Source organism: Ciconia boyciana, chromosome 10, assembly GCF_034638445.1.
Source record: "Ciconia boyciana chromosome 10, ASM3463844v1, whole genome shotgun sequence".
Lineage (NCBI taxonomy): Eukaryota > Metazoa > Chordata > Aves > Ciconiiformes > Ciconiidae > Ciconia > Ciconia boyciana.
In genome coordinates, this window is record NC_132943.1 from 3,108,562 (window position 1) to 3,120,819 (window position 12,258).

Sequence of the window (12,258 nt, forward strand, 5' to 3'; positions counted from 1 at the left end):
TACATGTATTTATAGTAAACATACACCCATGTCTATATTACATATTATTGCATATAACATCATATTATTACATATACATAAACACACACACATATAATCTCCTTATTTGTACCTCCGTATGTATGTATGTAGATCACAGAATCATCACAGGTCCAGCTAGGAAGAAGAATTAAATAAGGTATGCTAGAAAAATACAAAAAAGAATGAAGAAGAAGCAAGTGTGAAAAAAATTGAGATAAAAACCACAGAAAGATTATTTCAAAGAAAAGAAATGGATAAAAAGAAAGGAAAGGCAAAGAGATCTTTTTTCAAGACAACCACGAGAGAGACCCACATTTCCTATACAGCAATACTGAATAAGGATGAAAGTGGAATGAAGCCATTTAAAAATATATATTATAATTAAACACAGAGTTAACTGTTTAAGTTGTGGCAGAACTACTTTGGGGAGCTGAAGAGGACAGACATGCCAGAGGCTGTATAGACCTCCACAGAGTATTGCTGGGTACATTTTTCAAATCTTGACATCTAGGAGAATGACAAAGTTAGAGACTATAGTTACTGTCATGCTGGTATTAATATTTTGTATGAATTTAGCATCCTCATCTGTTTATAAAAATAGAGACACTGCTTATTCACTATTACTATTTCCAATTTTTGCCAAAATTGGTTAACCTTTTAAAAAAAATAGGTTGAATAAAAAAAATAAAAAAAATGTTAAAAAGGCTTATTATCTCCAGGTGAATGCAAGGCACAATGTCAGCTCTATACTGGTACACAGCCTAGGGGGAAAATCTGATTAATCAACTGTTATGTAAGAAAATTGCTCAGAATTTGCATCAATGTATACTAAGATACATCGCTGCTTGAGGAAGCATAGATAAGTAATTGACCTTCCCAATTAGCAAAAAATACCTTATTCTATAAAAAAAGTCCTCTGCATCACCTGGAATTAAAAAAAGTCAGTGGTCTCTATGGTAGAAGAGGTTATTTTTGTTGGAAGGCGTTCCACGTTAAGATAGTTAATATACCATCTGTCAACTGGATAAAGAGAGAAGACAGTTGATAGAAACAGCCTGCACAAAACTTAAGAGCAAGGGCGAGGGGGGGGGAAATGATGAACAAAGTGACCGAACAAAGATCAGCTGGGATTTTTACGTAACTCATAACAAACGAAATAAGACCCAGTGCTTTTCTTAACTCCTGGTCCAACTCGCTCCACAATGATTTTCAGTTTGATATACCCTCCCCACAAAAGCCAGCTACTCAACTCAGCCACCCAACTGCTGCCAGATGGCCTTTTTCCTGATGAGGATAGACAGGACAAGCAGCAACTGTCTAAAACCACAGCCCTTGTGTCGGGGCTACCACACAGACTCGCTCAGGTCCGGGACCCAGAAACCGGACTGGAGACCTTTCAAATGGACCACTGACACATATAGAGTCTTAATGGCAAGAAGAAAGACCAAATGGCTTTACGGAAGTCCTTTCAGCCTCATTTCTACGACCAAATTTTTAGCTCTATACTTATCTTTTCCATCTCTCCACTTTCTAGTTCTGCGACTCAGCGTTTGAGGCCCCTATTTGTAAGCAGAATAGAAAGTCAATAAGCTAACCAGTGAGAGCAACCCCACCACCCAAAAAATCATGAAAGCAATTTTCTCCTCCTCACAGGACACACAAATGTGCAGATGTTCACATGTGCACCAACGTGCTCACAGCTCCAATGCTCAGCAATAGCTTGGGCCATTATATATTCTCCCCTCAATGTAATTGTAGGAAAGAAGCAAAATCCAGACAGAGACATCCATCTGTGTAGATTGAGAAAATAAAGCTGTTTTCTTGCAATACAGAGCAACGGGAAACAAAGCAAAAGTGGTGGCAATCACACACTATTGTTCCCTTTCAAATTTAGTGATATTCCTTAGTCTGGTTAAAAAAAATGGAAACACAAGTTCCCAAGCTGCGGTCATATGCACCCGTGATGATTCCACACACACTCGCGCTACCGGTACTTCTGCCCTTGGGAGTACCTTGAACAAAAACCATCCCAGCGCCCACCCCGATGCAAATCGCTGTAACACACAGATTGCTTCTCCTCCTCTACAAAACTCCTTGTTTCTCATGTTTCTCATGTATGGAATGTGAAATACTTTGACTTAGTCATTGAGCTGTTTACTTAAACCTAATCCCATTTCTTCTTTAGTGAAAAAAACCTCATTTAGATCATTCTTATTGTCAACATAGTTATTACAACCATTGTTTTAGAGATTGTTAGGCCAGCTGGCATTTTCTGTAATAACATTAATCGCAATGAAACCATCAGCCATTTCATGGGAGTATAATGAAATCTGATAACAAATGGTAACCTTGAAAAGCTATGTAAAAAAGTCTCAAAGATTTAAATAGTGCTCCAAGCTGTAACGCACTCAGCTCATATTTCCATGTAGTAAATTACATTGTTCCAGTCTATCAGAAACAGCCCAGTCCGTTTCACATTCTTCACTTTATTAGGCTTTAAACTGGAAATTAAACGTAAGGAAATGTAAGCCCAGAGCTCAAGAACATCACTCCAGTAACGCTGTGCTCTCCCTCCCTCTCTCCCTCCCTCCCAGACCCTCTCCCTGTCTTACACTCTCCTTCTCTCCCCCCTCTCCCTCCCCATCGCTCTCCTCCTCACTTTCTCTCCTTCTCTCTTTTTTCCCCCATTTCTCTCTCCTTTCCTCTCCCCTCCCCCATCAAACTTGCCTTTCAAGGTATCTAGAAGGTCCAAGTTAACACACATGCAAAAGTATGTTTGAAACTCTATTTTCAAATAGGGCCTTTGGAAAGTGTTTGCCTTTCTATTTGGTTAATGAAGAAGGCTTAGTCACTGATTTAGGTCTTCCACATTGCTCACAAACAGGATTTTATTCCTCTCACCATTTTCAGAGGAAAACAGCTTCCACAGGGGATATAAATACCCTCCGCAAGTCTACAAACAGCGATGTGCTGCTTCTGTTAGCACATACTGTAGTACTGAAATAGTTCCCCAAACTTCCAAAAGTTGAGTGGTGTGTCAGCAACCCGAACTAATAATTTCTAAACTCTACAACTCCAATCCCAGCAGTTTTTATTAAAGGCTTACCCGTCTGAAGTCAGAATTGCTGTAATTAGGCTCCCCTCTGAGAAGAAGCAACTGAGGGCTTATGACTCATTTCCTCTCTCCAACATCAAATAATTTAGCTTCTGGTCTTCACCCCCAATCATCCAGACTACACGCATGTTGGTTTGCTTGAGGCTGTCCGAGTGAGCCAACTAATTTCCTCCAGAACGAAACCCAGGGTTTGCAGCAGGGCTGCCCACCCCAGGGACCTCTCCTCACCGGCAGACACACAGGCTTTCAGCAGATCCAGCTCCACGCCTGAAATGCTACCGAGTCCTTCAGCACTGCTTCGGTAGCTCCTGCACCTCTGAGCAACCCCAAATCTCTCATGCAACATAAATCCCACAGCCTTCAACATGCAGCCTTGCATTGCTGTGCAAGCACAACCCTGACACCATCCCCACTGTCTGCACACATTGATTTAAAAACAAGAACTGAGGACCAAATCTTGGGGGACACAGGGCCATCACACAAGGCCAGAGAACAACCAGACCGGGTACTACTCGTAACCCCTGAGATGCTGTAGCAGTTTTAATACCATCATGGATGGACTATCCGGCATCAGAACCAAGTGGGAGGTCTGAGGGTGATTTGGGAGGTGGGAGACGTACGGCAGGCAATTAAAATGCACCCAAAAAATTTGATTCTCAAGTGAAAATCTTGGAATTGCAACAGTTTATGAAGGTTTTGTTTTAAACAAATAGGGTGCTATCCAACAGGCACTTGTGTTCTCATTTCATTTTTAAATGCAAGCTACCTGCATGCAAAGCAGCTACAAAACCAGTGCCTTTTACATTTTCCTCTAATGGTCCATCCTTCCATTCAGACACAGCTATTCCACGCTCATCCCGTACTGAACAGTCTCATGCTGCATGAAGAACATGCTTTTTCTTGCTTATCATACATCACAAAAAGCAAGTATTTGTGTGGAATAACAGTCATACACAAGTGTCGTGGTTTAGCCCCAGCCGGCAAGTAAGCACCACCCAGCTACTCGCTCACCCTTTCCCCGGTGGGATGGGGGAGAGAATCAGAAGAGCAAAAGAAAACTCGGGGGATAACAACAGTTTAATAATTGAAATAAAATTTTAAAATCATCATAATTATAATAAATTGTAATGAAAAGGAAAACAGAGAGAGAGAGAGAGAGAGAGAGGACACCAAAACCCAGGGGAAAAAACCCAAGTGATGCAACCCCTCACCACCCACTGAGCGATGCCCAGCCCGTCCCCGAGCAGCGATCGCTGCCCCCGGCCAACTCCCCCAGTTTCTATACTGAGCGTGACGCCGTATGGTATGGAATAGCCCTTTGGGCAGTGGGGGGCAGCTGTCCTGGCTGTGCCCCCTCCCAGCTCCTCGTGCGCCCGGCAGAGCAGGGGAAGCTGAGAAGTCCTTGACCAGTGTCAGCACTGCTCAGCAACAGCTAAACATCAGTGTGGTATCACATTATCCTCACGCTAAATCCAACACACAGCACTACCCCAGCGACTAGGAAGAAAATGAACTCTATCCCAGCTGAAACCAGGACAACAAGAAGAAAGTAAGGAACAACTACTGCAATTCCTTCAGCTCTTTTTCTTTTTTTAGTTTGTTTGGTTTGCTTTTTTATACACAGACAAGTCCTTAAAAAAGGAAACACCTGGAATTACTAACATTTATTATTCTGTCTTTAAGTAGCTTGAGGAGACAAGGAGACATCTTTTGCCCTCCCCGCAAGCAGGAATAAACAAAGACAACACCTACCTTTAACAATCTGCTTGGCACAGGCATTATAAACTTGTTCCTGGGTTGTATTAGGAGGTAACACTCTATCAAAGACATACGGCTTCCCTTGCTGCAAACAAAAGAGAAACTCTGTCAGATGAAGAACATTTAAAACAGTTTATAGACCCAATTTAACAGGCAACCTGAAATGCAGCATTTACTACAAAGGAAGCCATTCAGTGCAATGGAGACGACAATATTTTGTTGCCTAAACAGATGTGACATCTCGTGTGCTCCAAAACCATCTTTTCTATAGCTGGCAAATAAAACGCGGCATATGTTTTCTGTGTGTTCACATTTGGGTCAGCAGCTACAGTTGCAGGAAACAATAAGCTGAAATATCAGCAACTGAAAGTTGATTATTTTCTCCCTCTCCTAGGACTTAAGGAGGAATAGCCATATAAATATTTGCAAAAGATTTGCTGTTCATTACTGCAAACTAGTGAAAGCTGTGGTGTGAGAAACAGCAATCAGAGCAGAGAGAACCAGAAGTTTGCAGGTCCCGAGAGCCGCCTTCTGCTGAGGCCGGGGTGGCCCGGCACGGTCCAAGCATGTGTTCCCTCAGCAGAAATACCCTGGTTTCATTTCTACACTAACCATGCAGATGCAAAGGGTAGACCCAAAAGAGGCAGCCCAGTCAGACGGCTTTGTTGCCCTAAGCTTATGTTTTATCCAGAAATTGTCATTATTTTTATCCTTAACACCAACAAATAACAAGATGCCACGTGGAAAGAGCTCCAAAATGACATTTTGAATGGGATCAGGGCCATTTCCAGGCTGTGAACCACCACCACAGACACTGAGCTGCCCTAACTCCCAGGTGACACCACGACCAACACTTATTCATATGTATATACGGTGTAGCACCACCTGCACATACACTTCCAGAAAATTTTGATTCTTCTCTGCAGCGAGTATAATTGGTTACAAGGGAAATACATATTAGCAATCCTAAAAATAGGTTTGCATGACACTTAAAAGGCAAATCCATTTTTAAGACAGCAGTTCAGCTCCTTACAACTCAAAAACAAGCAAGACATTTGCATTTAAAATACAATTCCTTTATTTAAAGTTACACTAAGCGGACATGTAACATCTTTCTTATCTTCCATCAAAGCCTGTAATATTTCCCTTCGAAGATGTGACACCTGCTCCGAGAACAGCATAACAAGGGCTTCAAAGCTAACTGCGAGGTGGCTGGATACCCGATGTAGGAGTCTTGTTCTGTCGAGTCGACGTGCCATTTCTGCCATTTGCAGCCAGATGTTCAAATGCTGTGCTCAATTAGCCATTTTTGTCACACTTTGATTTTACTTCAAGCAGATCACAAGCTTACACTTGCCTGCTCCTTAAACTCAGGTACTTAACAGCCACAGGGGAAAATAAGACAGAGAGGTGTTTGCCTGCAATGTGCGTTCTCCATGTTTCACTCCAGAATTTCGGATCTCAAGGATAAGAAGGCAATTTATAAATCGTTTAGTAAATAATGCACAGTCTTGTGCTGGCATGGGGTGAACACTGGGCCATCCAAGCACCCCACTTGGTAAGACACAAGCCCAAAGAGGCGACGCAGACCGACATCGCCAATGCAGCCCCAGACCCCAATTCTCAGCCCCAGCAGCCCCAGCCCCCGGGAGAGTGGTGGGACTGCTGGGAGCACCCAGCTGGCACCTACCCCAAACTCTGTCTCTCCACAGCTTTCCACCGACAGCGCACATTGTGTGGCTCCCAGCTAGACAAAGCTCTTCGTTCCCAGGATGAGAAGGGCTGCCCAGCCCTGCTATAACTGTTCTGGAACAATTTCTCAAATGGACTTTTTACCTACTTACCCCCATTTTGCTTATTCCAAGCATTAGACAATAAGCCCTAATGCGCAAGAGGCCAAAAAATACACGGCCACACAACCTCAGCCATCCACTTATCCACTTATTTCCTTCATGCCTGAGTTTAAGCTTATTAGCTAAGCAATGTGAGAGAGTAGCAGAGAGCGATGCCAGTCCATCATCCTACCATGGCAAACACAGCATTCCAGGCAAACAGTGCTCTGGTGCAATCAGTCCAGCTCTTCTACTGAGCTCTCAACAACTGTCATGTCAGAGAGCCCCAAAGAACAATTCCATCCTAATTGTGCTGCATGCAGCTGAAAGAGGCACTGGCTGCAACTGTTATTTATCTGCCAAACTGAGAAGCTACAAATGTAAAGCAGCAATTCACAAACGTGCTCCATAGGTCAAATTTCTTCCTTGGGATTTTTGTTCTGGGAAGCTAAAAGACTGGAACACCCATCACTGATATCTGAAGAAAAGAAATGAATGCGAAGGATCAGAAAGCATCTGTCACCAACCGCACAAAATGAGAGCTCTCCATTATCCAAGCAGCACTTACGGGTTTTGGGGAAGGTTTTCTGTGCTTCATCTCCATGTTGATCTTAGACAAAGACAACTCAAGGCTCACGCTCCTTTCCGCAAAGGAGAGTATGATGAGTGGGCACAGACCCTCTGTCTATCCTCAGTTTGAGAGTTTATACTTCTTTTGCTCTACCACTGCTTCTCCTCTGCCCTAAATCCTCTGTCCTGCTCAACCCTCTTCTCCCCACCTATACCGCCAGCTGCACCCCCTGCTCCTTAGGCTCCGCATCCTCCACCCTCTTTTCTTTGTTCAGAAGTTCCTGCTTGGGTCTCTGATGTTGGAGAAATGTTGGGCACCTCCCATGTCACCCCACTCACCTCGTTCAGCTTTCCGACCCTTCTGTCCCACCAGCTCTCCTTGGAGTCCTCCTCCCCATCCCCTCCACCCAGCTCCAGGCTCCTGGTGGCAGGCTGTGACCTTCACCGCCTCTCCACTGGGTTGTCCCTCACCCCTTCCACGTCCCAGTCGGGCAGCCCACAGACCCGCTCTGCGCGTGTCCCGCAGGAACTCACCCTCAGCTTACAGGGGCTGGAGGAGACCACACCACCTTAGACAGGGAGAAGAGGAAAGCCTGAAGGAAAGCTGTGGCAATTCAGCTGCCGAGATACTGTTAAGATAGAAGATTTTTCTCTGGAGCAAGCTACGGGTTTGGGGCTTTTTTTTGTTTTGGAGGGTGTTATTGTTATAAGCTCTTAATTTTTGACAGAATTTCCTGAAAGGTAACAAAAGCCAGATCCATCCTACAAAGGCAACATGCTGGCAGATCCAAAGGTTTTGCTCCAAAACAGAGAGGGAGGGTGAGCAAGCACAAACGTCACCTTATTTTTAGCATGTTCCCAAGCAGTACTTTTTCCCCTATTGTCATCTTCAGAAATAACACAACTGCTTTTATTTTTTTTCTCAAATGTAACTCAGCTTGAATTAAATACCAAAATCAGGAATATTTCAGCCTTACTAGAGCTTGTTCAAGAAAGTAATAAGCAGCTAGAAATAAAGTGTTATTGTCTGAGTTGATGCTAACAGTTTTATCTGTGTACCTCCTCCATACATTATTTTTCAAACTTTCTCATTATATGCAGTGTATCATCTCTCATACATAAATCACATCTTCCTTCCTATGCGATTACTTCCTACAGTCCCCCTGACAATCTGTTCCATTAACTTACGCCACTGCTGCATAATGGCTAGGATAAGTGCTCCGATCCACCCACACGATTCCTGTTGAAGTTGTATTGACAGCAAGATAGATTCTGTTCTGGCCCTTCGATAGCACCAAGAATGCTCCTCATGTGTATTGCCGATTATTATTTCACCGGCTTAATGTTTAAAGTTTCCTATTGAGTTTACAGGCTTGGCATTTAGAAAAAAACTGAGGATTTTGCAAGCACGAAAAGCATCTTAACCATAAATGCATGTGCTACCAAAACCATCATTTTACAAGCAACATCACAGAGCAGTACCATCAGTAGAAGCTAATGCATTCTCAATTAAAGATAACCAAATATATTTCCTGTTAAAAATAAATAAATAAATAAACCTCAACTCTCCTAAATTCCATATAGACAGGAAATGAGAAGTGCTCAGTGCTTAGAGCTGCATGCTAAGAATTACGAGCCTTAATGCAATTTCACGATTCATTCTCTGTGATTGCCCGCAGACGGACGTTCAGGGTCGACCCCACCAGTGTATCTGCAGGTTATGATGCTAAGCAAGACGACACCTGATTTTCAGGGACCTGAGCTCAGAGGCAGAATCCACAGTCCAAGGTCCATCCCCAAAGTGCCTTATAAAAACCACGGGCAAGGTGAGATGGCTTAGAACAGTCCCAACAGCCAGCATGTAGCTCAGTTTCCACTTGCTAAAGTGCAAAGGAGGAAGAGAGCATACAAAATGCTGAGTTTCTTTGCTTTTTGGGGGCTGTAAGGAGAGTCTGATGAGGAATTATAGCCTGAAACCATCCCTTAGAATTAGAGATACCATCCAGATTTCTCCCAGGACAGATGCAAGTTTGTTCTGCTTGAGCAGAGAACAGCTGTGAGCAAGTTATATGATGACCTGCAGTTGTGAATATGCCTTGTGCAACTCTGACCCCAAACATACAAGCTCTGCTGATGGCGGAGGTGAAGCTCATTCATACTTGCCTGCAAAATACCATGCCAGTACATCCTTGAGGGGGACATCGTTTTGAAGGAAACTCAAGAAGAGGTCACACATTCACTTTTAAGAGACAGAAAAAACATCCATCAGTCCATCCAAGGCTCATCTCCACATGTCCCAAGGAGCACAGAAGCACAGAGGCAGGAAGGGGACCCAAATGGCAGGCTCCAGGAAGAGGCACCCTGACAGGGCTCCTGCCAAGGCTGTCCCTGGAGAGTATCTGCCCCATGGTCCAGGCATGAAAGCCATCAAGACGGCTCTCAGGATCACCTTTCAGACTGCTTAGGGGTACAGCACACACAATGGGATGCAGGGGAAGAACATTTCAGGATTGCACAAGAGGCAATATAAATACCTCATCCCTGGAGGTATCTAAAGGACGTTTGGCTGAGGTGCTTAGGGACATGGTGTAGTGGTGGTCTTGGTAGTGTTAGGTTTACAGTTGGACTCGATGATCTTAAAGGTCTTTTCTAGCCTATACGATTCTGTGATTCTGTGAAGAGTTAGGGGATGATTAGGGGAGGGCAAAGGCAAGGAAAGGGAGGGATGCGGGTGACTTGGGGAGGAACAAACATGGGATGAAGGGACAAAAGCACCAGCCATGTAAGCAGCCTGTGGGTCACTATGCTTGTCTGGCCATGCCCCACACCCAGTCGGCGCAGTCCTATCTTCTTACTAAATTCCTTTCCAACTCTCTTTCTGGGGAGGGGAGTTTATTCTGCGTGCATGCATGTGTACAGGGGTCTAAGCACCAGCAACTGAAGTGGGCCCACAGCTCACAAGGTCCATGTGTCGTGCTGCCAGCTGCATCTCTGCGCAAGGAGGTCTGGAAAGGGGCTCAGCATCACCTCTGGAGGCTGCCAGGTTCAGCTCTTCCTAACAGCTGACAGCTAGGGCACTCAGCTGAAACAGGCAGATAGATCGTGTGCACAGGGTCCCTCTCATTCACCTTAGTCCTCTGTCCCCTCAGAAGGCAGGAGTGTTCTTTTCTCCACAACCTGGTTAAATAAAGACATCCCCTTTACCCCCGTAAAAGGGGTGCATCAGTCATGCAATCATCAGCTGGTAGCTCAGGAAAACTTTTGGTCCCTGCCAAAACAAAACGGTGCCAATTCACATGGCTCAGTTTATCAAACGAATCATTTGGCAAACCGTGACTCTGCTGAAACTCTGTCATTATTATTCTGGCTCTCTATTCAAGTCAAAGAGTTTTATTGATGCAGTTGGAATGAATGATCTATGAGTGGGTTTAACATACCATACAAGATGCCACTGCCAGTACTAACAACGGATGAGTATACAGGTAATAGAATCATGTCATATGTAGGGGCTTAATTAATGGGAAATTATTTCCCAGCTAGTTTTCACTACCATAAGTGCTCTTGTAGGAGAGGTTTTATAAATAAAAGATATATAATTGCAAGCCTGGAAGACAGAATTTTTCAAAGAGCAGAAAGCAATTCAGTTTTTCAGTCAAGGCACATCCCTCACGCAACACTAAGTTTCTCCCTTAGAAGGTGGCATAAAACACATTTCTTCCCTCTAACCTAAAGGAGTAGGAATAAAAGTCTTTACTCCCTTTCAAAATGTTGAGGCCACATTTACTGAACACTGCATCAAACTTGCTCCATTCGCAAATGGGATAAACAGCTGGCCCTGCAAATTTCCCCTGGAATTAGACAGAGCTTATTAGACAGAAACTTCTTTTCCCCACAAGTTATAGAGATTCTGCAACTACAAGGTTGTTTCCATTTTGCTGATAAAGCACAAGAAATAAACAGGATCTATCCCGTTCTCCTGAAGCCATCTACCTCTAGTGAGGGTTGAAAACATGAGGATTAAAGACAGAGGGAGAAAATAAATGCATGTTAGCAAAGCAGTTTAATTTAGTTATTACGTTTTCCCTTTATTCAGTCGTACTGACTAAGGAAATGCTACTGCCATCCTATCCATTTTCTATGTCAGCTCGCCCTTTATAAACATTGGGGCAGTAGCAATTCACCTAGTGGATGAGAATTCAGAACACTTGGGATAAAAATAAAATAAAGGAAATTTATTCAGAATCACCTGAACACACTACATAGTCAAACCAAGTTCTCCAAAAGAAATTCTTAAATCTTGGTAATACTCCTAAAACTCAGTTGGAAAATAAATTAAAACAAGCAGTCATGTATGAACAGGCACTGCAGAGCAATTTGAGTCGAACACATTACTTTTGCATAGCAGGCTTAATTATTGATCTACCTTATGAATATTTCTGTGGAGCTGATGGAATTTGGCTCATGGCCAGAGATCCACTTTTAGCTTTCACTCTTGGCAGAAAGAACCTTTAACTCCTTGCAACAAATCCTGTTTTGGGAAAGCATTATTTTATTTTGGTATAGATCTGCAATTTAGGAAACCAAGCCTTAGAAATGATCTTAAAGCTTTTCTTCTACCTAGATGCATGACCTGGAAAATACACTCTTTAAAAAACTTTGAATGAATTTTAAATATAAACATCTTCCAATACAAACCCAACTATTAAATAATACCCTTTAGCAACTTTTTTTTATACTTCTGACACAGCAATACTCAGAGTCACAGCTCTCCATTATTATTTACTTGTATTGATGCAAGCTAGTCACCACTGTCCAGAGGATGAGATGAACCCAGTGTATTCAGCCACCACGGACCCCACCAAAGCTCTAACCCCTCGCTGGCACTTCTCAGCCTGTCAGATGGGACGTTACCAACATAACACTAGGCACAAAAATAAAAAAGCTGTGCAAACTGTCTCCCAG

General features: G+C 43.4%; 1 protein-coding gene across 2 annotated transcripts in view; it reads right to left on the reverse strand.

Moving 5' to 3' along the window:
* Nucleotides 1–12,258, reverse strand: part of KIF5C (kinesin family member 5C) — an 89,518-nt gene that overhangs the window by 57,957 nt on the left and 19,303 nt on the right. For both annotated transcript variants that reach the window (XM_072874784.1, XM_072874785.1), the window contains exon 2: nt 4,889–4,979. In XM_072874784.1, the coding sequence (XP_072730885.1) occupies nt 4,889–4,979 (91 nt within the window). The remainder of the gene's footprint in view (nt 1–4,888; nt 4,980–12,258) is intronic.